General features: G+C 46.2%; 2 protein-coding genes across 6 annotated transcripts; both read right to left on the reverse strand.

Annotated features, from left to right (window-relative positions):
- Nucleotides 1–11701, reverse strand: RABAC1 (Rab acceptor 1). 5 transcript variants are annotated; one of them, XM_083456241.1, is made up of 6 exons: nt 11501–11701; nt 8311–8421; nt 6459–6671; nt 5700–5797; nt 3771–3872; nt 1–1202 (listed from the first exon to the last, which is right to left on the reverse strand). In XM_083456241.1, the coding sequence occupies exons 2-6, from the start codon at nt 8388–8390 to the stop codon at nt 1114–1116; spliced, it is 582 nt and encodes a 193-aa protein (XP_083312367.1). In that variant the 5' UTR covers nt 8391–8421; nt 11501–11701; the 3' UTR covers nt 1–1113. The 5 variants fall into 5 exon arrangements, with proteins under 5 accessions (XP_083312367.1, XP_083312371.1, XP_083312368.1 ...); XM_083456245.1 differs by having other exon boundaries at nt 8311–8518; nt 11501–11560; XM_083456242.1 differs by lacking the exon at nt 11501–11701 and adding an exon at nt 11147–11477.
- A 2218-nt stretch (nt 11702–13919) lies between these two features.
- LOC310684794 (cornifelin homolog A-like) lies at nt 13920–26572 on the reverse strand. Its single transcript, XM_083456388.1, has 4 exons — nt 26445–26572; nt 17702–17833; nt 15628–15764; nt 13920–14244 (listed from the first exon to the last, which is right to left on the reverse strand). The coding sequence occupies exons 2-4, from the start codon at nt 17823–17825 to the stop codon at nt 14155–14157; spliced, it is 351 nt and encodes a 116-aa protein (XP_083312514.1). The 5' UTR covers nt 17826–17833; nt 26445–26572; the 3' UTR covers nt 13920–14154.

The following is a 26572-nucleotide window of genomic DNA, read 5'->3' on the forward strand; positions in this document are numbered from 1 at the left end:
TCCATCTTAACCTGGAATTTATTAAGTGCTCCCAGAATATGAATCACTTGTAAATAGCATAGTATTAAGAGCCCTTGCAATTTCCAAATGGATGAATAATTGCTGGGGGGGGGGGGGGAGTTACAATTGCAGAGAACCTGTAACATTAAGAAAGGGTTTGCTATTCCATTAGTCATTGGGGGTTAAAATAGGATGCAAATACAAATACATACAGAGACTTGTAAAACTTTGCAATAATGTTGCATACTGTGCTATAAGGCGCTAGGGGGCAAAAAAGGACAGGGCAGCTGACATGCATTTTAAATTATCTCTGGCCACGTCAGGGCCACAATCAAACCAAATGAATTATTCTGACTGATCTGCCAGACCAAAGAACTCAAAAATGTGGAGAATCTGGATGATTCATGGTGCCACGTGTACAGAATTAGGTTGTGGAGTGTGGTTTTTTTTGCCCTGGCTGTAGACTGTGGAGTTTTGATTTTTTTAAAATTTTTATTTTGGTGGTTAATCCACTGTCGGATCGGAGCAGCAACGACAAGAGGCCTCTCTGCTCGCATTTCCGACGGCTGGCCTCAAAGCAACCAGTGACCTTGAGAAAACGAAGGAGCTGTCGCGTATCAACACACACTGTGTGTCCCTGTGACCTCTTGGGCAGAGCAGAGTAAGCGCTTGGAGGACATTCCAATTAACACTTCTGCTTCTTTAATGTTACCGGCAGAAGATAAAAGGAGGCTGAACTAAAAGCTGTTCTGGAAGGCCTCCAAGGCCCGGCTACTGGGTGAAGTGTAACGGGAGTTAAACAATCTCACGAAGGCGGAGAGTGCTGGGACACGGCCTTATCACGTGCCCAAGATGGGGAAATCCAAGGGCGAGGTCATTGGGAATTCAGGGCAGGCGGGGTTCCCAAGGAATGGGGAGACGAGGGGTGGGAGGCAACCCCCCCCCCAAAAAAAGTAGGGAGAGCATCAAGGGTTTCTAAGATCTGGAGAGACCCTCAAAGCCAGTCTCTTGGGGAAGGAAGGAATGGCACATGGCAATGGAATGAAGCAGCAGCGGTATTTACACAGGACACGGTAACAGCGATACAGGGGGCGAAGGGCTGCCCCAGGCCATTCACACAGGCTCCATCTGCAGCTCATCGGTTTCGGCAGATTCCAATTCATGGAAGGCAGCATGTGAACCAATAACTACCAATGTGGCACCTGCAGGGGGTGACAGATCAGACAGGGAGAAAGCAAAAAGGTCAGGTTAGTTCTCTTTCCACAGTGATGGGACTCTGACATGCTCTCTGTCTCCGCTGCAACTCCTAAGGGCACCTTGGGCTTGTGGGGAGGGAGAGAAAGGAGCCGAAGTAGATAGGGAGTTACGCAGAGTGGGATGGAAGACCTGGAATGCCCACCTGGAAGTATTATTATTATTTCTTTGTTTATACCCCAGACATAGGGACGCGGGTGGCGCTGTGGGTTAAACCACAGAGCCTAGGACTTGCCGATCAGAAGGTTGGTAGTTCAAATCCCCATGACGGGGTGAGCTCCCGTTGCTCGGTCCCTGCTCCTGCCAACCTAGCAGTTCAAAAGCATGAAGTGCAAGTAGATAAATAGGTACCGCTCCAGCGGGAAGGTAAACGGCATTTCTGTGTGCTGCTCTGGTTTGCCAGAAGCGGCTTAGTCATGCTGGCCACGTGACCCAGAAGCTGTACGCCAGCTCCCTCGGCCAATAAAGCGAGATGAGCGCCGAACCCCAGAGTCGGTCACGGCTGGACCTAATGGTCAGGGGTCCCTTTACCTTTACCCCACACATCTGACTGGGTTGCCACAGCCACTCTGGGCAGCTTCCAACAGAATGCAAAAATACAACAAAACAATGTAATACTACCACCCACCCATTATGCCAGCACTATTCTCATCAGTACAGTTTCCTTTTCAAATATTATTCACATAGTAGGCTTAACTCAAATAAGCCTTTCTCCTGTGCAAATGGCACTGAAAATGGCAAGGGTAGCACAGGAACGGCATGAGATGCTGTCGGGAAATGGAAATAGTTTGCAGAAGCAGATTTTCGGCAAGGTGGGAATTCTCTTCCCACTCTATAGTTTTGTTTTTACAAGAACTGACTCCGGCAGAATGTGGTACGCAAACTTACAGTACTCTATTCCCTTCATATATATCATCATCATCATTGTTCATTGCTCTGATGGTTTAGGTGAGTCCACATCCCACAGAACTACACTTTCTGACCAGGAAAATTAACAGGGGCAGATCCCTCCATTTCATTTCTTTTTACTGTCCTCTTGCCTAGAGAACATAAGGGGAATTAGTTTTACACCTTATTAATTAAGTATACACCTCTTTCTCAAGAGAAAACCAGAGCTCTGCTCCTTTTTCACCCCCATCCTATGATCTGGTCCACAATGCAAAAAAAGGAAAAAGATCAGGGTCACATGCCAGGGCCCCTGAACTAGTGGAAGGCCCCAAATAATGGTGCAGCAAGTGAAGCTGAACTGTGCAAGGCTGTGGACTAAATTTGAGCAGGGTTGGGAACAGCAACAGTAAGCCGAAGCCCATGAATATGATCAAACTGCAGACCTTGCAAAATGTGAGTGTCAGCTGAGAAGCTTGACAGGCAGACGGCCAATAATCAAGGCTTTGTGTATTCTGCAACTTGTACGTGCAGGTAATGCACACACCCGGCATCCTGAGAATCTTAGGTTGCACTTCTTAAAAACAAGCTTCCATTAAGGACTATCACATCTAAGAAGTCAAACAGGTCACTGAACAGATTTCTAGAACAAGGTGTTAGTGCCCTGCACTAGTGCCTTGCGGCAGCTACACTGGTGACTGGAAGTGGCCGCCGAGACCATATAACACCAGTCCTGAAAGACTACACTGGCTCCCAGTACATTTCTGAGCACAATTCAAAGTGTTGGTGCTGACCTTTAAAGCCCTAAACGGCCTCGGCCCAGTATACCTGAAGGAGCATCTCCACCCCCATTGTTTAGTCCGGATACTGGAGTCCAGCTTCGAGGGCCTTCTGGCGGTTCCCTCACTGCAAAAAGTGAAGCTACAGGGAACCAGGCAGAGGGACTTCACGGTAGTGGCACCTGTCCTGTGGCATGCCCTCCCACCAGATGTCAAGGAAATAACAACTATGTGACTTTTAGAAGACATCTGTTTTAATGTATTTTTTATCATTTGCTGGAAGCTGCCCAGAGTGCTGGGGGAAACCCAGCCAGATGGGCGGGGTATAAATAAATTGTTGTTGTTGTTTTCTGAAGGCACCCTGTTTATGGAAGTTTTTAATGTTTGAGGTTTTATTGTGCTTTTAATTCTGTTGGGAGCCGCCCAGAGCGGCTTGGGGAAACCCAGCCAAATGGGCGGAGTATTATTACTATTATTATTATTATGCACAGCAACTCTTGACTAGGGAAAGCAGAATAAATTATGCAAACTAAGGGGCTATAATGTAATGCAAACCACATTTGCCTAAGTTATGCACATCACAGAATTTAGCTCTTCTTCCTGCAGGATTTATGCATTTTAAAGAGAGTATGGGATGCATTGTGGCACATGCAGTTATGAGCAGTGCAGGAGGGAAAGCTCTCCTCCCGAGTAACTCCACAGGAACACTTTTTACAACTTGCTGTTTGTGCAAGCTGTGGACTGTCTCCCAGATTTCGAGGAAACAAGAGAAGACACGCACCCCTTCTATTTTATTACCCAGAAATGGAAGGTGGTTTGTGTCTGACAGCTGGAATGTGGCTGTTCACTTACCCAGCACCCAGAAGACAGCAGAGCCGGCCCCTGCCAGCCAGAAGAAGGGAAAGGAAACGCCCCCAGCCAGGCCATATTGGTGGGCTGTGCTGAGCTCCCGTCCTAAAGAAAAAGAGGTTGGGTGAGAATACAGAGGGCAGGAATACCTGGCTCACGCTCTAACTCTCAGGGCCTTTTGAGACAAAGCTGGAAGCCCCGGTTGCCTGTGTAAATCGACCACCGGCCCAACAACAGAGTTTGGCCTGATTACTGCAAATGAACACAAGATGCCAAGCGCTCTATGGTCTACTCTAGCTACAAACTACAGGGTTGAAGCCTAGCAAGAAAAGGGCATTCGACAGTGATCTGCATCATTCTTGCTGATGCACCACCGCCTGGTGGCTACTCTGGGAGCTGCAACCTTCAAGGATGCTTCAAGGCATGAGAGAGCTTCAAGGAGTGTCGCCCACGAAAGGGGCTGGGGTGTCCGAATCACATGGCCATGAACTGCCCCCTCCCTTTTCATGACATGAGCACAGCAGCACTCCTCCTGCTTGAGATTCCCAGCAACCGGTAAAGATCCCTGGAAGATCGCCTTCTCCCCAATAGACCTACCCGAGTCCTATGATGGGATAGCTCAGTTGGTAGAGACTTAATCTCGGGGTTGTGGGTGATTCCTGTATTGCAGGGGGGTTGGACTGGATGACCCTCGTGGTCCCTTCCAACTCTACAATTCTATGAATCTAACCTGGGAGATCCTTTTCAGAGGCCCTGCTCCAGGTTGTTGTTGTTGTTTAGTCATTTAGTAGTGTCCGACTCGTCATGACACCGTGGACCAGAGCATGCTAGGCACTCCTGTCTTCCACTGCCTCCCGCAGCTTGGTCAAAGTCATGCTGGTAGCTTCAAGAACACTGTCCAACCATCTCATCTTCTGTCGGCCCCTTTTCCTTGTATCCTCCATCTTTCCCAACATCAGGGTCTTTTTCAGGGAGACTTCTCTTCTCATGAGGTGGCCAAAGTATTGGAGCCTCAGCTTCAGGATCTGTCCTTCCAGTGAGCACTCAGGGCTGCTTTCCTTAAGAATGGATAGGTTTGATCTTCTTGCAGCCCATGGGACTCTCAAGAGTCTCCTCCAGCACCATAATTCAAAAGCATCAATTCTTCGGCGATCAGCCTTATTTATGGTCCAGCTCTCACTTCCATACATCACTACTGGTAAAACCATAGCTTTAACTATATGGGCCTTTGTTGGCAAGGTGATGCCTCTGCTTTTTAAGATGCTGTCTAGGTTTGTCATTGCTTTTCTCCCAAGAAGCAGGCGTCTTTTAATTTCGTGACTGCTGTCACCATCTGCAGTGATCATGGAGTCCAAGAAAGTTAAATCTCTCACTGCCTCCATTTCTTCCCCATCTATTTGCCAGGAGGTGATGGGACCAGTGGTCATGATTTTAGTTTCTTTGAGCTTCAGACCATATTTTGCGCTCTCCTCTTTCACCCTCACTAAAAGGTTCTTTAATTCCTCCTCACTTTCTGCCATCAAGGTGCTAAATGAAGTGAAACAGGTGGCTACCAGAAACAGGGCCTTGCAGTGGTGGCCCCCCAGCTGTGGGAATGTCTACCTTATGGTTATTCTGGCATCAGGTGAAGACACTTTCATTTCCCAGGCTTTTTAGAAATCTGTGTTTTTAGAGATCTGAAACACTGCTTTTATTCTGTCCTATGCTGCAGGTTTTCTACTTTATTTTACAATATTATGTTTTGACTGTATGTCATCGTTTTATGCCGTAAGCCACTCGGAAAACAAGGTTAGTGTGTGGCTTTAGAAGAAAACGGGAAATGTTATGGCTTCAGTGATCATGATGGTTATGTAATCAGCACGCAATCTATTGCACTGGTATGAATTTTGCCTATCACACACAGCTTGTCAATGCCAGCCTCCCTCTACGTACCAAAGACAACAAGTTGTGACTGCTGGGTCTTCAGGTAGATGATGTAACAGGCTCCAAAGAAGACAGCAAGCGCAATCAGGAGCAGGGGAGACGTGATGCTGCCAGGGCAGAGAGAGAAGGCCAGGGGGTTAGAAGCGTCAAGAAAGATCACGGATCATCAATCCAACCCTCTCCCCAAATCACAGTAATAATCACAAAAGAGTTCCCGGCTTTACACAGTATTCCTCAGCGACCCTTAAGCAGCAAAATTCTGCACAAGAGCTAAAGCCAACCTGCTTGCAGATCCTCCTTGTTATTTGTCTGCTTCTGAGAGCTACTGTTTCATATTGCAGGTGGCAGAACTGAATGTGTAAATGCTCCCTTGAAAAGTGAAATAAACGTTCTCGACTGAATGCTCTCCCCACCAAAAAGAAATCAAGCAAAATGCTAACCTGAAACCTCCTGTTTGACATGCTAACTTTGACTATTTGTCTATCTCTATTTGTATGTCATCAACATCTACTGCTTCAGGGTAAACATGCAACTTCTTCGCTGCTCTTTCCATTCTTTATTCCAATGACACCTCAGTATCATCACAAACAAACAAAGAATTGCTCTGTCAGAAGGGATATTCCCACATCTTGTGCCAAAAGCAGCCTCCCCCTGAGACCAGTTTGTGTGGCTTATCCCAGCTGTGGGGCAAAATGCAGCTCTGTGCATGCTCAGTGACGCCCTCAAAGTTAAGAGGGTTCCTTCCCACGCCCTCAAAACCCCACTCACAGGCAATAGACGATGAGTCCCAGAAAGACAAAGACGTAGTTGCTCTGAAAATATTCCACGTTGCGCACCAGCCGCTTGCAGAGCTCCCCAAAGTTCCGAGGCTTCCCAAAGCGCCGCTGGTCGATGAAGTTGGCCCAGGGCCGGATGGTGGCCCGGCGCTGATCCAGCCACTCCTTGGCGGGTCCTTGGGGCAGGAGAGCTGGGATGTTGATCCTGGGGGAGGGGAGGGGAGGGGAGCGGGGGGGGGAGAGGCCAGGAGAACAGGGAGTGAGAAGAGGGGCAAGTCACAAGAGTCACATAATAATAACGCCCTCTCACCATCTGTCAAGGCAATAAGCAACTATTTTACTTTTAAAAGACAACTGAAGGTGGCCCTGTTTAGGGAAGTTTTTTATGTTTGATGCTGTATTGTTTTTAATATTCGGTTGGAAGGCACCCAGAGTGGCTGGGCGGTGTATAAGTAATAACCATTATTATTATTATTATTATTATTAATATTCGGTTGGTAGCCACCCAGAGTGGCTGGGCAGTGTATAATTAATAACTATTGTTGTTGTTGTTGTTGTTGTGGTTGCTATTTTTATTACCCTGCCCATCTGGCTGGGTTTCCCCAGTCACTCTGGGCAGTTTCCAGCAAAATATTAAAATACAATAGTCTGTTAAACATTAAAAGCTTCCCCAAACAGGGCTGCCTTCAGATGTCTTCTAAAAGTCTGATAGTTGTTTATTTCCATGGCATCTGAGGGGAGGGCATTGCACAGGGTGGGTGCCACTACCGAGAAGGCCCTCTGCCTGGTTCCCTGTAACTTGGCTTCTTGCAGCGAGGGAACCACCAGAAGGCCCTCGGCACTGGCCCTCAGTGTCCAGGCAGAACGATGGGGGTGGAGATGCTCCTTCAGATATACTGGACCGAGGCGGTTTAGAGCTTTAAAGGTCAACAGCAACGCTTTGAATTGTGCTCTGAAACGTACTGGGAGCCGGTGTAGGTCTTTCAGGACCGGTGTTATGTGGTCTCGGCGGCCACTCCCATTCACCAGTGTAGCTGCCGCATTCTGGATTAGTTGTAGTTTCCGGGTCACCTTCAAAGGTAGCCCCACATAGAGCGCATTGCAGTACTCCAAGCAAGAGATAACTAGAACATGCACCACTCTGGCGAGACAGACCGCGGGCAGATAGGGTCTCAGCCCTATCACAGCCCACATGCCCCCCCCCAAGCAAACTCCAAAAGAAGAGGCCCAGGACTGAGCCAGCAGCCTTCTTTGCTGGAGCAGGATGGAAGAACCTGCTCTCAAGACAAGGGCTACATTCCTTTAGAGCAACTTTCCAAGAAGCCAGATGCAGGCAGTGAGTGTGTCCAAAGGGTGCGTAGCTGCAGCTCGCAATGTTCCAATGACATATCAATATATCACCCAGCCCTAATGGGGAGGCCACCGCACACCCTCATGTACACATGACCCTTACGTACAGCAGAAAACACAAACACAGCCTCCTCTTTGCTACTGCTCAGCTGTTTCCAATTCGGTGGGCAGTTGGAGATGGGGAACGTGAGGAAGACTTACCTCTCTGCCCCGCTCAGCTGAGCAGCTGTCACAACAAGCTCATTGGGAAACCGCCACTTCCCCAATGCTTGCCCTGCTCGGCCTACCTCCTGCTTCAGCCATTTCAGAAGGTGCTGCTGCCGTGGTCCTCTTTGGGCCACCCCAAGGAGAGGCAAGGCCCAGAAGAGGCTGCAGGGCCTGTCCAAATGACTGGGCGGGATTTGGGCTGTGGGCCGCCAGTTCCTCACCCCAATCTTTAAACTATAATGCTCCATCCCATTTCAGGGGCTCCCCACCCCCTCCCAGCTCCTTACTTTGTGCCCAACACGGTCCCTGCTGTCTCCATTTCAGTGGCAGGGTTGAAGAGATGCTCGGGTCCAGTTTTGCTTGCCATTGCGCTTCGGTCGATTACAGAGAAGGCAGAGCTACAGAGGGATGGGAGGAGAGGGAGAGAGTCAGGTGTAACACTCAGAAGTTGGTGGCGGAGACAGGTGTGGAGATCGGAGTGCTGGCCAGAGAAAGCTAGGAAAGAGGACCATTGCTGGTTTAGGATGTAGAATCTAAGGGGCACTTCACACATTATAAACAGGCAAAATAAAATTTAATGATGCTCCTTTGGCTGCTTTCCAGTCCCCAAGTGTGGAGGCTGATCTTAGGGACATGTTACATGTGTCTGTTAAGAAGACCAGCAATTTCACATCTGATTTGTTTAAGAATCACACATGAGCATAGGAAGAGACTGCTGGATCAGGCCAATGGCCCATTTATTCCAGCACCCTGTTCTCACAGTGGCCAACCAGATGTCTGTGGGAAACCTGAAAAGCAGGACCTGAGAACCCGCTGCTCCTTCCGGCAACTGTTACTAAAAAACATTAAGCCTTCAGAAGTTAGTAAAGGTAAAGGTACCCCTGCCCGTACGGGCCAGTCTTGACAGACTCTAGGGTTGTGCGCCCATCTCACTCAAAGAGGCCGGGGGCCAGCGCTGTCCGAAGACACTTCCGGGTCACGTGGCCAGCGTGACATCGCTGCTCTGGCGAGCCAGAGCCACACACGGAAACGCCGTTTACCTTCCCGCTAGTAAGCGGTCCCTATTTATCTACTCACACCCGGGGATGCTTTTGAACTGCTAGGTTGGCAGGCGCTGGGACCGAACAGCGGGAGCGCACCCCGCCGCGGGGATTCGAACCGCTGACCTTTCGATCGGCAAGCCCTAGGCACTGAGGCTTTAACCCACAGCGCCACCCGCGTCAGAAGTTAGCTTTAAACAAATATTTGCTGCCAGAGTGGCAAAGAGTTGACAGTGCAGACGGCCTCTGTGATTATCTCACCCACAATGCCTTGCTCAGAAGAAGGGCACTTTCCTGAAAGTGAGGGGTGGGTGTTCTGGAGAGCCTTCTTTGTGGGGAATGTACTCCAGCGAAAGTATAGAAATGAGGCACAGCATCCTCGACAAAAATACATCTGCTGTTTTGCTACATTCATCTGAACATGGCAGGGTTGCTTGTATTCAAAAGCAAAAAAACCGCCCACAAGCTTTTCTGCAGAGCTAACCCAAATTCTAAAACAAGAGGAATTCTGAGTCCTGGATAAAATCATGGAAGATAACAATATTGCAGGATTTCTACTCAATTTCTTTAACTTATTCAGCTTCTAGTAGCCACCAAGGGGGCGTGGCATAAGAGCATCTATGCAGTGTGTGGAAGTTCTTCCCAGTGACTCCTGGAAATCTTAAAATCAGTAGCCCCTCTGATTTCAGTAATTTGATTAGACAGTGCATGAAGAACATTTATAAAGCCAAAAAAAAAAAAAAAAAAAAGAGAGAGAAAGATGATATTCTGAGCTTGTGAGGAATTGTGGGACACATACATCATTCCTAATTGGTTATTTCACTTGCATGTAGCCCCTCTAAATCCTGCTCCCCAGTACAAGGAGCATTAGCCACCGGAATTTTTACAAATCATAGCTGCCCCTTGTACTTTGTTTTCGGCTGGTAACCCAACAATTATCTAGGCACCAAGGTGATGGTTCCAGACATCTTGTTTGCCTTTTTCTGCACCCTTCGTTCTCCCGCGCAAATTCCAAATAAAAGCACTCAGCAGCAGAATCTTTTACTTTTCGGGAGGCAAATTTGCAGTTCTTACTTAGCCAGCAAGTGCCTTATAAAATCCACCCACAGCTCTGTAAACAAATATATCCTGTACAGAGGAGCCAGCTAGCACAAAAAAAGTGCCAAGCAGATCCAGAACAGTAGACTGGTTGGATTAGAAGAGTCACAACAGGAGGGTGATATCAGATATTGTCAGTGATATTACTGACAACATAATTAAATAACTAATTGGTTAATTATGTTTTTAAGGTACACTGTGTTTAGGGAAGTTTTTAGCGTTTGATGTTTTATCATGTTTTTAATATTCTGTTGGAAGCTGTCCCAGAGTGGCTGGGGAAACCCAGCCAGATGGGCGGGGTATAAATAATAAATTATTATTAGTATGATATAATGGTCTCTGGTGTAAAGTGTTGGGGTGGGAAATCTGTTTTCAAAATCTAGCAGCAGAGCTGGCCCAAGGCACCTGATATATAAGCACCTAGCTTATGGAATATCTCTTGGAAGATGGAGCAAGTTTGTTCTCTCCAGAGGGTAGGACCTGAATCAATTTAAGTTATAAGAAGGGAGATTACAACAAAATATTGGGAGGAGCTTTCTGACGGTAAGAGCTGTTCTGCCATATGACTGTGATAGGTTCCTTCCAACTCTACAATTCTATGATTCTAGCTTCAATCGCCAGCATCTTCATGCAGGGCTGGGAATGAAAATCCTGGAAAGCAGCTGCCAGCACCGATACTGGCAATAATACTATGCTAGATGGACCCCAATGGTCTGGCTGAACATAAGGCAGTCAGCACTGGATTTAGGGCAGTTCGGGCAGTTCTCCTGCACAGGGTGCAGAGCCAAGAGGAAGCCTAATAATAATATTTTATTATTTATACCCCACCCATCTGGCTGAGTTTCCCCAGCTACTCTATAATAATAATATTATAATAATATAATAATAACAATACTCATATTTATACGGGTAAACATATGGGTAAATAAGAAATATTGGGGAGGGGGAGCGTCAAATTTTGTCCTCGCTCAGGGCGCCATATTACCGAAGTCCGCCTCCTTATTAGCCAAGATGCAAGGTTTAAGGAGAGAAGATAGGAGCAGTGTCCAATTTGGTTTACTACCGGCTCAGGGTGGGCACCTAATCCCCTGAGCACAACTTGATGACGACGCCTTCCCTCGCTAAAGCCCTGATAGCGAAGGGTGTGTCTCACTCATTTTAGCAGCTTTTGGCTGATTTGCAAGCCGGGCAGGGAAGCTTACAGGCTCAGCAAAAAAATTTGCTTAAAGCCCCCTTCCAGGCGCCTCCGCCTGAGAGCGGCCCAGAGGATGCTCTGCGACCAAGACTCCCCCTGCATCCAGGGTTGCCCCTGGCAACAGCCGACCCCCCGCTCACTCACCTGCCTCCTTTGGAATCCGGTCCAGCTCCGCGCAGGAAGCAGAGTGTGGCTGCGTGGCAGGGGGAGGAACGCGCGTTTACGTTAGCAGGCGGCGGGAAGCATTCTGGGAAATGTAGTCTTCACGTGCTTGAAGCTCCCGGAGCGAGTGAGGGCGAAGGAGAGTGCGGAAGTGCCACCCTCCCCGCATGGGCGTAACAAAGCAGCCTTTGCCGCCCGCCCGCCTATTCTTGGACTGCAACTCCCATCAGCCCTAGCCAGCATGGCTGCATGCTGAGGCTGATGGGAGTTGTAGTCCAAAATCTGTAAGTGGGACACCGGGGTGGCAAAGGCTGCAATAGAGCGTCTTTTAAGTGTGCGTGGCTGGTTCCTGTTTTCTGGCTGGCGCACCTCTCACCTTTTTCTCATTTGTTAGGGAACCTGTAGGCCTTCTGATAGATTCCTGCATTGCAAGGGGTTGGGCTAGATGGCCATCAGGATCCCTCCAACTCTACAATTCTGCGGTATTGCTGGACTACAACCCCCAGCCTGGCTGGCGCGCGCGCACCCCCCCCCCCCACAAACCCACCCCCGCCCGGGTAATACTGTAGTGGCTTTCTTGTTTATGCGGTCAACCGGATCTATAAGAATACTGTAGTATCTGATATTTTTGTGCTTTCTGCAGTATAAGTACAGTATTTCATTTTGTCCTTGTTTGTATTTCTTTTTTAAAAAAATATAATTTTCATTTATAACAATAATAATTTACAACAATTATTTAACCAAGTTTTAACATTTTCAGTTTTGACTCCCTTCCCCCTCTTTCTGCGGTTCCTTACATTTATTTTCGTCCTTTCCTGCATACTCCAGATTGCCTTAACTTACTCTTTTAATCATCTATTCTCATATATATATAGCTCATATATTTTTATGTTTTGAACTGCCCTATGATCTTCAGATGAAGGACAGTATGCAAATTCAACAACAGCAGCAGCAACATTATATATCTATATATCTATATCTATATATCTATAACTGCAGGTTTTCACAATAATCCTACCAATGTCTTGGTCTGTTTACAGTTTGTTTGTAAATACTCAATAGACCACTTCCATTCCTTTCTAAAAAGTTTATTATCTTGATTTCTTATTCTTCCGGTAACTTTCACCATTTCTGCAAACTCCTTTAAGTTTCTGTATCCAATCTTCTTTCTTCGTGACCTCTTCATCCTTCCACTTTGGGGCAAATAACATTCTTGCAGCTATGGTCGCACACATGCATTTGTATTAATTGTTGGTGGATCGAGCATAAAGGACTAGATGTTTTTCTTGCTTATCTGACCAACCCTTTGTTTTTTAATGGGGTAGTTAATCTTCCCTCAGCTTTGCAAACCTTATCTGTTTATCTGTTTTTTTAAATATTTTAAATGCCTTTTAGGGCACCCTGACCTCACATTGCTGTAAGACCCATGAAAATACAGTGGTGATAAACAAAGAGGTTCTGCTCTTATGCATGTTACCTCGGCCCAGCTGAACGCCGATGGACTCACTTCCAAGTATACGAACATAGGATTACGCTGTCTCAGAAGGTAATATGGGATGGTTCAGTTGGGCCTGTTAATTTATAGCATTAAGTTCCTTTGTACTCAATTGAGATAATCATTTATTTATTTAGCTCCATCTTTGTTGGTTGTCCTTGCCCTGAGGCGCCTGCAATCACCAGAGGTGAAGCAACAGAGGATAGGGAAGAAACTGGCTGCATGGCTAAGCAGGCACGGAATGTGCAATTGTCTGTGTTTCACAAGTGCTTGCACTTGGTTGAGTTCAATCCTCAAAGCTGATCAGAGGATGCTTCCTTCTATCAGGCAAAACTATCTGTTCTTCTGGTTTAGCTCAGTAGGTCTGCTCTTGGAGAGGTCTTTCCCATCACCTTAGCACTAACCCTTTCAACTCAGGCTGTCAAGGATTGAACCTGAGAACTTCTGCCTCTCCCAGAAGTTTCCCTCCATGCCATAAAAAAAGCTTCATGGGCTGATTTCTGTACAGTGGTACCTCGGGTGAAGTACTTAATTCGTTCCGGAGGTCTGTTCTTAACCTGAAACTGTTCTTAACCTGAAGCACCACTTTAGCTAATGGGGCCTCCTGCTGCCCCCATGCTGCCGGAGCACGATTTCTGTTCTCATCCTGGAGCCAAGTTCTTAACCCGAGGTACTATTTCTGGGTTAGCGGAGTCTCTAACCTGAAGCGTATGTAACCTGAAGCGTATGTAACCCGAGGTACCACTGTATATGAGTCCTTGATTAGACAGACAGGAGCAGGCCAGGTTGCCTTTTCTTAAGCCCCTGACCACTTGGCACCCCTAAGTCTTCTATTGGGCCAGAGGATCACACTGACTCGGATTTAACCCGTTCTTCCAAAAAACAAAGACAGTCCAGCTCATGCAGTTTGAGACAATGATTATTTTATTTTGACACAATTTTCAAGGTGGGATGACCGCAGGGGCTGAACAGAGGAGAGCCGCATCTTTTCCTCTTTCCTTGTGCAAGGACAATAGGTCTTTTGCTCTGCAGTTGATACGCTTCTGGGTTCAGAAGCTGGCCTCCGTCCCTCACTGCCATTGATCCAGCTACTTCGTTCTCCCTGCAGGAGTGAAGAATGTCTGCCAGCTTCCCTTCTGCTTCAGTTCTTGTTTTTCAGCTCTCGGGCGAGTTGACAGAGGCCGCAGAATGGACAGCAGGCCATGACCACCCAGTCCTCACAAATGGAGCCCTGGGTTTCGGAAACAAAGAGTCTGCGTTAAAATGGAAGGTCAGGGGCAAGTGAAGTTGCATAGCTCCCAAGAGACAAAACTGGCTTGTAACTGAGACAGAGGCTGAAATTCCTAACCATCTAGGGATTCCTTTCAGCCAAACTCAGGCAAATCAGCTTTAGAGCTGGTTCAGCAAAGGCACACCGCACACACATTGATTATTATGGCACTTTTTAAAAATTGCAAGAGCACTTTACTTTTGAATATGCAATTGTGTTTCCTGTTCTCGTGAGCAAGGTTCATTTTCCCAATGAGTCCCAAAGCAATGATAAAAGTCAATTCAAAAGCAACATCCATCAGGAAAATAAAGGGCACTTCACTTGGGGCATAAGAAAAAACAACTTAGGTGCCAGGCAGGCCTCTCTGGGGAGGGTATTCCAAATACAGGGGGCCACCACAGAAGAGGCCCTCCCTTCCTATTAATCCCTGCCATCAAATACTGCCAAATGACTGGAATAAAAATGCAAGGGACGTCCTCATGCATATAGTAGTGGCGTAATATGCAGAAGTCAGCAAATAAAGGTTTTAACGGAAAAGAAAAACATTGTCACTTGATCGTGCCTGCGCATCAAGCTGTTGTTAAAAGCCAGATTTCCAATGGTCAGCTGAAAAGCTGGGCAGCCCTAAGGAACTCTAATCATGGTAAGAAAACCAGCAACGGGTAGATGATGATTTACTACTTATACCCAGCCCATCCACCCCTGTTGTGTCTTCCTCCTTGGTAGGTTTCAGGTGTATAACTAGCTTGATAGCTACCAACATATTTTGAGTAAGGATGGGCAAATCTGTCAATTTTGGTTTGTCTCATTTTTTAAACGTTCCCAGTCTTAAGTTCTCCACATTTCCACATCAGTTTGCAGGGTTTTTGTTTTTTTAAGTTGCTATGAAACTCATTAGCATGTTGATGCAAATTTCTCTTAATATAGTTTGTATGCAGTTTTGCCTAATTTACACATATGTTCCCATACATAATGCATTTTTGTATGGCCTTTGCAGTAATATACGCATTTCAATGCACATCTTGCCCTAGTATTTGCATTTTTGTTCACATTGCTTGAACTGCGTCGCAGCATTCAGAGAAGTGCAAATTTCAAAGGACGGCTGTGTTTTGGTTTGTGCATTGTGTCAGAAAATGCAGATTGGGAGGGATTGCTTTTAAACATGAGCTGAATCAGATCCCTCCCCTGTGCCTAATTTCGAACCTATAAAAAGTTATCCATAAAAACAGACTGGTCTTTTCTTTTGGAGCAGAACAGCAACTCCACCCCGGCCAGCCCATCAGTTTAACTACCACCCCAACCCCTCTCCCCACACCCATCTTTATTTGACTTCCCACATCTCACCTCAATGTGGAATCTCTCGCGCACACTGGTCCGCAGAGCAACGATAGTACCAGGCAGGTATGGGAGGCAGCAGCACTCACCTGCCTGCTCTGACACACGGCAGGCAAGGATGCACGGAACGAAGGTACCACAGAGACCTGGAGGAAGGGAGACAGAAGCATTCTGCATGTATCTGGAGGAAGGCAAACGATTTCCAGTGAGGGCTCTGGAAACCAAGTCCTATAGAGCAGTGTTCCCCAACCTTGGGCCTCCAGCTGTTTTTGGACTACAATTCCCATCATCATTGACCACTGGTCTTGCTAGCGAGGGATGATGGGAGTTGTAGTCCAAAAACAGCTGGAGGCCCAAGGTTGGGGAACACTGCTATAGAGTATATGGATATGTTTATCTGGGAGAAAGGAAGGTTACGGGGAGAGATTATAGTCCGAAGAGGCTGACATGTAAAAGGTGGAGCAGACTTAAAACTATGGAACTCGCAATTGCAGTAGGTGGTGAAGGCCACTAATTTGGATGACCACCTCCGCCTTCATAGAATCATGCATTACTTTAAGTACTGTATTTTTCCGTGTATAAGACAATATTTTCCCCCAAATTTTTTTAAATTGGGGGTCATCTTATACACAGAATGTTGCAGTTAATTATTTCTTCATTTTGGGCTCCAAAAATAGGGGGCGTTTTCTACATGGGGGCATCTTATACATGGAAAAATACGGTAAATGAATGTTTTGGGGGTTTGGGGGGCAGGCGGAATGGTCTGGGGGATAGTTATTCAAAACATGTCTAAGTACCGTACCGTTCTAACCAGTAGGTTGGGCCACTTGAATCCAGAGAATTAAAAAGCTGTTTGGTGGAGCCAGTGAGATAAAAATAAAAAAAACATCCACTTGGTGGCAGCAGTGAGGTTAAGGAGGAGGAGGGGATAGCTAAGCTCATGGGTGGGCAAACTAAGGACCGGGGGCCAGATGCGGCCCAATCGCCTTCTAAATCTGGCCCGCGGACGGTCCCGGAATCAGCGTGTTTTTACATGAGTAGAATGTGTGCTTTTATTTAAAATGCATCTCTGGGTTATTTGTGGGGCATAGGAATTTGTTAATTTCTTTTTTTCTCCAAAATATAGTCCGGCCCTCCAAAAGGTCTGAGGGACAGTGGACCGGCCCCCTGCTGAAAAAGTTTGCTGACCCCTGGCTAAGCTGGTCTGCTTGCCTCCCTTTCTTTGCACAGTGCAGGTTGCGGTTGCCTCCTGTGCTGCCACACCCCAGTTGCAGTCTGTCACTCTGACCACTACACATCACTGTCTCCCAATGCCTAAGCTTCCTGCATAAGCCTAATGCAGAAGATTCCTTCCATCGGTCTGTTTCTTCCTAATGCTTCACCTCATTCTTCCTAATTACTTCTTCCCCTGTGTTTTCGTTTTCTCCCCCGTGCCGCTCGCCATTACATTTAGATGCTGAATCTGATGGCAGGGCCCATGCTGTTCCTAATTTCTGCATTGCCCCAAGCAGTTTTAAGTAACAATATAAAAAAGGCACACACTGCCCTTGAGGGAGGTGCCATCTGTTTCGAAGGAACACTAAGTTTCATGGATATAGAAAAATCCTTGGGGGCAAGAGGGGGCCAAAAAAACCAACAACAACTCAGTGCAGACTGAGCACTCTCAGTGGGAACAGAATGCTTTTTGACTAGTGGGCGGGAAACAGACCTTGGGAGAAATAGGTAATGGAGTATCCTGGGAAAGGGCATGCCTGGCTGGGACCCTGTACAAGATCACTCCACACTGTAACGGTTTGCTGCAAGTGCCAGTAATAAAAATAGCCTCACGTATTAGCAACAACCGATCCCTCGCCCCTTCTAGGTTGGCTAACTTTTGATTTCAAGAATCTTGCTCTTTTCAGGGGAGGCAGGCAGGGAAAGGGCAGCCCCATGGATCAATCAGTGGCAAAATCTTGAGTTTCCTGGCTCTTCTGATTGCCTGACAGACAGCTCATTAGCCCTCCTTCCTTCTTCTCATGTACAGCCTACCACTTGAGTGGCAGAAAGGAACTGCTAGCTGCCAACACACACCCCAATTACTCACAGATGCCCATATCGGAACAGCAGTCAAACAGGTCTGTATTCCAGGCCCCTTGGTTGCTCAAAGTGTAGCTGGCGCCAACAGCTTGTGGCTGGGCATCGATGATGAACTCCGTCTGATAGGCCATGTCAGCTCCTGGAAAGTGGAGAGGAGAGGCAAGATTGCTCCTGTTATTCCCCACCATCAGACCCAGGCCCCAGCTGTAGGATTTAATGTGCTTTGGGTAATGGTGAGCCCTTGGAACCAACCCACCCACAGACCTTCCGGGTGTCCCCATTTTCCAGGGACAGTTCCAGATTTATAGAAGCCGTCCTGGTTCATGATTTGATCCTGAAATGTCCCGCTTTTCTTTAAAGGTAAAGGTAAAAGTACCCCTGACCATTGGGTCCAGTCACGGACGACTCTGGGGTTGTGGAGCTCATCTCGCTCTATAGGCCAAGGGAGCCAGCGTTTGTCTGCAGACAGCTTCCAGGTCATGTGGCCAGCATGACTAAGCCGCTTCTGGTGAACCAGAGCAGCGCACAGAAACACCGTTTACCTTCCCGCCAGAATGGTACCTATTTATCTACTTGCACTTGACATACCTTCGAACTGCTAAGTGGGCAGGAGCTGGGGCCGAACAACAGCTCACTCCGTCGGGGGATTCGAACCGCCAACCTTCTGATCGGCTCTGTGGTTTAGACCACAGTGCCACCTGCGTCACTATAACTTTTCTTTAGGACTTCCCTATTTTCATTAGAGAGGGTATGGAGCTATGCGACCCCCAAGCCAAGGAGATAAGTAACTATACAATGTTTAGAAGACATGTGAAGGCAGCATTGTGCAGTATAGGAAAGTTTTTAAATGTTTAATGCTTTATTATGTTTGTTGGAAGCTGCCCAGAGTGGCTGGGGCAACCCAGTCAGAGGGACAGGGTATAACTAATAAAATTATCATTATCGTTATGGAACAGGACGTCCCTATTTTCTTCGGAGAAATGTTGTATGCACTCACCAATCCTGGCCTGTATTTTGAGGCTTTTTGCCAGCCCCCTCTCTTTATCTCCATTTAATTATAAACCATAGTTTAGCTTAATTGTGGTTGAAGTGTGAATGTGCAGTTTGCTGGTCCATGGTGGTGGTGGGGGCGTTAATGGCTGTTTCGCTCCTTCCCTGCTGCTAAATGCACTGCGTGGAGCTAAGCCATGGTTTGGTTCAGGATTACATGTAAACCCTGGTTCATGGTTTGTTTCCCCCCAATCCATGAGCAGTAGGCCAAGAACAAACCATGGTTACCACTTGTGTTTTGCTTAAAGTGAGACATAAATCCCAAACCTGGCGTTCTGATGTAATACTAAGCCAAACCATTGCTTAGCACCCGGCAGGGGGAAGAATGAAGCAGCTATAATGTCTGCTCTGTTTCCTAGCCTTTAAACGATAGTTCAGCTTAACTGTGGCTTTCAAATGCCATGTAAACCAGGCACTGCAACTGCGTACACAGTCCTGTTTACTCTGCATCCGGTTGGCTCCCACTCCCACCGCTTGGAAAGTGGTGTAAAATCATGTCGTTCCTCAGGAAATGCTGCCTTTTGATGCACTCCCCCACCAAACCACCTCGAATCCAAATTGAGAAAAAGTACGACCTAGCTGTGTTTTAAGCTGGTATTGTGTACACAGCCTGTCTTGCTGCACAGCTCCTGCTCATTTTTGTGGGATTTGGTCAAAGGGACCCTTGCCCTGTGGATTGTGGTGGCTTGGTTCTATCCTGCTGCTATCTTTAATGGCCCTCAAAACAACTCCCTTTGCCTCATGGCATCTTGCTAGGGTGGAGGAAGATGGAAACCTGTTGGCATGGCAACAAGGTAGAACTCGTGCTCAGATAGCCGATCTCTTGCGGAGATCCTTGTATGACCTCCTCGGGCTGTGTTCCTACAACCGCATCTGCTCAAACAGGCCCCAAACACCCATTTTTTGCTCTTGTTTGAAGCCACGTTGAGATGGTCTTAGCTTTTCGGCTCTCCTTGAGAGTTGCACGGAGACATTTTAGGCAGAAATCTAGCTTGTTCCCAGACAATCTGAGTGAGCATTTTGGGCAAGGCCCCAAATACAAAGTGGAAGAACTATTTCCGAACAATACAGGAAACGCCTTGAGAGGACAAGAAGCTCACACCCTCATAGCAAATATATATACTCTGCGAAAGAATCTCTCTCACTCTCTCTCTTTGCTGAAGTCTGTGAAAGGAAGAGATTGAGGATGAGGAAATTGGTCAGGGTCAACAGAGGGTGCCTTCAGATTTTCACATAGTACCGCTGAGTACACACCATATATTTAAAACATATTTTTATCCCCCAAAGAATCCTTCTATTCTTTTTTTTTTATTGATTTCAATTCATTATACAACACCAAACATTTAGGCAACAGAAAAGACAAACCAAACACCAAAAAAGAAGAAAAAGAGAGAGAAAAAGAGAGACAAACAACGAAAAAAAAGAAACATCACATAACCATAAAACCCTAACAATTTATTTGCAAAGAATCCTTCTAAACCACTCTGAAAATTATAGCTCTGTGAGTGGAAGGGGTGTGTGTATGTGTGTGTCCTAACAACTCTTAGCAAACTACAGTTTCCAGGAGTCTTTTGGAGTTGTTGATTGTTTAAAGGGATATGAAAGTGTTTTAAATGTATGGTGTGGATGGGCCCTCTGAGTTAATTTGTAAGAAAAGCCACTAACAAATCCAATAAATAATAATAAATATGGGCTGCTTGCAAATAAACCAAAAGACTATGGCCACATATTTAAAGCACTATGATGCCACTCTAAACAGTCATGGCGTCACCCAAAGTATTCTGGGAGCTGTAATTTGCTAAGCGTGCCGTTGGGTGAGACCCATTCCCCTCACAGAGCTACAATTTTCAGATTGGATTAACAATTAATCCCTTTTCACAGGAAACTCTGATAGTTGTTGCTCTGTGAGAGGAATAGGGGTCTCCTCAAAATTATCAGCACCTTTAACGCATTAAAGCTCCCAGAATTCTTTGGGGGGGGGAGCCATGTTTGTTTAAAGAAGCACCATAGTGCTTTCAATGCTGGGTATGAATGTGGCCATGTCTCCAATTGTTATGTACTGAAGTTCTCACCCTGGGCCAGCAGGGGGATACTGTGGATAGTTCAGGTCCACATATGCAAATAAGGGATCGAAAGTGACTTTCAGTGATTGGATAGTTGCAGAAAGTTCTTACAGTTACGTTGTACTGGAGCTCTATATAAGCAGGCTGGCTGAACCCTTCAGTTCAGTTCTGTTCCAGCTTACAAATAAAGAGCTGCTTTGAAGAATCGCTGTGTCGTCTGATATGTCTACCCACTATTTAACACCAATGATCTTGCCTACAGGTGGCGCATATCCTTGGTAGTTCTAGCCCTGGGGAACATGTTACGCTGTCAGATAACGCGTGGTTTATCTGAAATGAAAAGGGACCAATGGCGCTGGAGGAAATTTAAGGGTGGAACTATAGTGTGTACAATCCAGCCATTATCAGGAGTTTCTGTCCACGCAATTTTGATAAAAGAACGGAACTTCCCTTTCATGAGAGCCGGATCGGCTTTGTTTGGGACTGGGCCCAGAACAAGAAAATTATGTGGGAGTTGTGGATATAATAGTAATATACCCAAGAGGACTGGCACGGAACACCATTTTTAATCTGCATGTAAGTCAGCGGTTTATACAGCAACCCTTAGGGCATCTCTTCAAGTTACCTTTCTAAAAGAAAGTGTTGGCTGGTGTCCCAAGCAAGGAAATGTGTCTAAATTATTTACCGTCACCAGAGTTTGCCCTGGCATAAAGGATATACTCAGGCCTGGGGTACATTTTTTTGTTTTTGTTTTCTGTTAAGGACAAAGCCTGTGTTATTTTCATCCCACAACTGACACCTTCCGAGAATTGCCAAAAAGCATATCCGTTTATATTTGCCAGATGTTTTTGTATTTTAAACAAGGTTGCCAAATTTTGAGCAGGGTCTCGATGCAGCCATGCCTTCGACAGAGAGGTTTTATCACATTTAACTCCATGCTGTTAAAAGCTATGGTTGCTGATCTCTACATGTCAAACCTCTGTTAAAAGGATAGTGGCGTTTCTGGCTGGACTTTTTTTTTATATTATTATTATTGCTCTGCTGGTAACCTCATTTTAAGAGATGTGGATTCATGAAGATGTATCTCCTTAGAGGAGGAAAAACCTCAGGCCACAATAAACTAGTTAGCCTCCAAGGTGCCACCGGATTTTATGGGAGAGAAAGTCCTGTTGAAATCAATGAGAATTAAGCACTTAACTGTGCTCAACTGCCACTGAAATCAATGAGCTTAAAAGTCCAATCCTAAAAACATTTACTTGAAAGTAAATCCCATTGATTTCAATGCAGCTTACTTCAAAGTATCTGTGCTTCAGCTCTGAACTCAGTTTAGATTTCTTGGGACTTTAGCGCGGTTCCTCACTTCTGCATGGTACAGGCAGACATGAATGTAAGTGCTCCTGGCATTTCTCTTTCAGGGGCTAGTCTACACGACATTCATTTTATTTTTTAAAAAATAGCTTCTACTGCACAGTTTTAGCATGTATAGTGCTTTACAACCCACCCCCCTCCGCCGTTATTCTTTGCAATCAGGGCCAGATTTAGGTTTGATGAGGCCCTAAGCTACTGATGGTAATGGGGCCCTTTATATGTCCAGCTGTCCTTTGTCAACAACAAATTGTCACTGCTTTTTTGTGTTGAATATATGCTAATTTATGGACCTAATACATATCTAAAGCCATTTGTACATGCAGAATGTAGACATCCTATATATAGAAATGAGCAAACCAGTGATATTTTAGGGAGCAGGTTAGCAGGTGTAGCCCGTTACATCATAGGAGCCTAACACAATACAAAACAAAACACTGTTGCTGTATGTAGGTTTTCTTATATTTGTTTTCTATCTTATATTTTGGAAATGTACATCCAGTTTTTTTCCTTTAATTTTTTTTTAAGGCCCCCAAGAGAGTGGGGCCCTAAGCTATAGGGCTTGTTTAGCTTATACGTAAATCTGGCACTGTTTGCAACCGTGTCAAGAAGGCTACACGCCCCCTTTTGCAGATACCGAAAACTGAGGGGTTGTGCAAGGCACACCCAGTGATTCATTGGGTGGGTTACTAGCTTCACAAAGAAATTAAAACAGTGACCTTTTCCCTCCGGGCATAAATTGGAATATTTCGCCTCCTTAGTTTGTGTGCCAGGCAGCCATTAACTGTGTAGGACCAGGGCCAGAAAAAGAGGTGGCAAACCTTTTCAATGGCTCAGCTGGGATTCAAACCCAGTTTTCAAGGAGTTCAGCTGCTGCACCCACCTTGGGGTGTTGTTCAGTATCCTTTTGTATCTCACTGCACCCAGTGCAGCTGGGTGGCTGTTTATCCATCATTTAAAACCAGCGTTTCTCAACTGGGAGTCATATGGCCCCCTAGGGGCGCCCAGGATATTCCAAGGGGAAAACAGCTGGAAATTGTGTAAATGGGGGGTCCACGGCACGAGTCTAGGGGGCTGCAGAGGGACGTGAGAAGTGAAGAAAAGAGAAGTGACCAAGAATCGAAAAGAAAACAGAATATCTTAAAAGTTTCCACAACTTTGGGATAAAGTGAATTTGTTTTTCATGGCATTTCCTACTTCGTATTTGGTAGAATCAGGTTTCAGTCGTGTGAATTTCCATATTTTTCCATGTATAAGACTAGGATTTTCCCCCTAAAAAATAATGTCAACAATTAGGGGGCGTCTTATACATGAATATTGCCGAGGGTGGACTGGCGATTGGTTGTTGCCGCAAAAATAGGGGGTGTCTTAACATGGGGGGGGGTCTTATAGATGGAAAAATACGGTGTTTACTCAGTTTAACGTGGAATTACCTTAACATAAAGGACAGAGGTGATAGTTTGTTATCCCTCACAGCAATAGAACCGGATGTTTAAAAAGCTTGTTTTTGGTCATCAAGCACAAGGGTCCTATTGATCGAGAAACTCTTAAAGTATATTTTTTTATGTAATTGTGTATATTATAAAAATTATAAATAAAACATATTCTATTTACGAACAAAACATTTAACTAGCTACCTTTCTACTGGTAGGACAGAAGGTTCACAGGAAGGAAACGAGGTTGGAAGGGGGCCACGGTCGGAAAAAGGTTGAGAAACACTGCTTTAAACAAAGGCTTAAATGTTGCATATCCTAATATATATGGATGGGATGGTGGTGCTGTGGGTTAAACCACAGAGCCTAGGACTTGCCGATCAGAAGGTCAGCGGTTCGAATCCCCACGACAGGGTGAGCTCCCGTTGCTCGGTCCCTGCTCCTGCCCACCTAGCAGTTCAAAAGCACGTCAAAGTGCAAGTAGATAAATAGGTACCGCTCCGGCAGGTAGGTAAATGGCGTTTCCGTGCGCTGCTCTGGTTCGCCAGAAGCGGCTTAGTCATGCTGGCCACATGACCTGGAAACTGTGCGCTGGCTCCCTCTGCCTATAGAGCGAGATGAGCGCCACAACCCCAGAGTGAGCCACAACTGCACCTAATGGTCAGGGGTCCCTTTACCTTTAATATATATGGATAAATGTAGCTGTAATTAAATGTAGCTGTAATTAAATCCTCTAATTTAAGCAAATACAATGCATCTCTGACCCCCCGTCTTTCTTCTTTACAGAGGTGGATTCAAGGTACCTGATAGATGTTTTAAGAGAGCTCTGGGGTCTAAATGCCATCAGGAAACTACAAGAAAGAAGATTCCACCTATCCAAACTACAAGAAAGAAGATTCCACCTAAACATTAGGAAGAACTTCCTGACAGTAAGAGCAGTTCGACAGTGGAATTTGCTGCCAAGGAGTGTGGTGGAGTCTCTTTCTTTGGAGGTCTTTAAGCAGAGGCTTGACAACCAAATGTCAGGAGTTCTCTGATGGTGTTTCCTGCTTGGCAGGGGGTTGGACTCGATGGCCCTTGTGGTCTCTTCCAACTCTATGATTCTATGATTCTAGGAAGGAGACTGATTTGCGAAGTGGCCTTCACTAGGCAAAAAGAAGTGCGTGCTGAGGCAAAGTATCCCAAAAGGTGTGTCGTCATGGTAGGTCTAACTGTGCTTCCCAGACAGCCCACCTGAGTCACATTACATCTTCCCATGAAGAAGATAACCTGAAGTCACTTCTGCAGGTGACTGGTCTCTGCCTAAAGAGCCTGAGATAGCCATGGGGCTCCAGGAAACCCACAAAATATTCCTAGGTCTTCCACCTTTACTGGAGCTGCTCTTTGAATTAATAACACAGGTGTGACTTTGCCTTGTCAGAGGAGCATTTCCCCTACTATTGCTTAGCTCTCAGCCTGCTATTTGTTGCCGTTCTTTTTCTATCTAAACCTTTTCCCGAGCAGTCTTTTGGGGCTTGCAAGAACAGCTTCCTCCAAGGAAATAAGTTTGTTCTTATCTGCGGTTTCTTCAAGCAAGCCAGGAACAAACCTGCACTGCAGGGAGATGGACTAAATGACCCTCAGGATCCCTCCCAACACTATAATTCTATGATCTCGCCATAGTGGGGAAGACTAGCCAGTTCTTTGCCTGGGTGTCAGCTGTTGATGAGCAACAAAATTAAGATGTGATCTGGGCTGGACAGTTCTTCAGATAGAGGACTCCTTCATGAAAGAGGCATGGCTATTCCAAATGCAGTTCCACTGTTCTTTACCAGGCAATCCTGATCTCACCACTATTAATCCACTTTATGATACCTGAATCAGTCCCCACCCAGTTTTCCCAAGTGTCTTGAACTACAGCTCCCATCACTCCCAGCCGACCCAGCTGAAGGCTGATCTACATGTTCAGACTACACCAGGCATCTCTCAATAGTCCCTTTATATTCCCTTCCTCAGGCACCGCAAACTACTGAGCAATGCTTGACCAAACAGGAACATTGTCCTTCCACCCATACAGAAAAGCACACATCTCCCCAGTATTGGCTCAGCTCAGACATTTTGCAGAAAACAACAGGAGAGACCGGTTGGGTTGTGATCACCTAGCAACTGCAGACAACAGGCAAGCTAATGGGGTTGTGGTTCCCAAATTGCATCCAGAATCAATCTCCAGAATCACCTTCCTTGGAACTTTCCCATGGCAGCTCAGCTTCCTCAGGAGATAACTTGCTCACTGCTAGGACATTTCTCCTGCAATATGTTCCAGGGGTCTGCAACTTTCATGCAATGTGGCAGTGATGCTCACTTAGCCAGCAGTCTGCATGCACCAAGTATGCATGCACCTAAACCCACCCCTGCAACATACAAGGGTTACCTGGCAAGCCACACAGCACATATCAATGTGGAATCACAGAATTGTCACATTTGGAAGGGACCCACGAGGGTCCTCTAGTCCAGCCCCCTTCAGTGCAGGAATATTTTATCTCCCAACATGGGGCTCGAACCCACAACCATGAGATTAAGAGTCTTATGCGCTACCGACTGAGCTATTCCAGTAGTTCCCTCTTAAGGTATAAAGTCAGGAAATGACTAGACTAGGGAAAGGGCATGTATGCATTTTCCATGTGCTTGGAAGCACATATAAGAAGTCTGAAGGGCAGCATAGAACAGTTTAATGCAAACCACCCCACCCCCAAAGCCATGCATTTGTCATTTAGGTCGCTAGCCTCCCCCCCCCCCAAAACACCAGCCTGTCACGAATGGAAAGTTTGCTAATATTTGTGTGAAAGCTTTCCTTGCTCACCTGGTTTTTCCCCCCTGGAACTTCAGGTTCTGTGTTGACCAGATGACTTTGGGTAAAGAAACAAGTTGGGTGGGGTTCTGTTGGCGCCTCTTATATATATATGTGCTAGGTTGGAAGGGCGGGGAGTG

This window comes from Podarcis tiliguerta, assembly GCF_965153285.1.
Source record: "Podarcis tiliguerta genome assembly, chromosome: 8".
Taxonomy (NCBI): domain Eukaryota; kingdom Metazoa; phylum Chordata; class Lepidosauria; order Squamata; family Lacertidae; genus Podarcis; species Podarcis tiliguerta.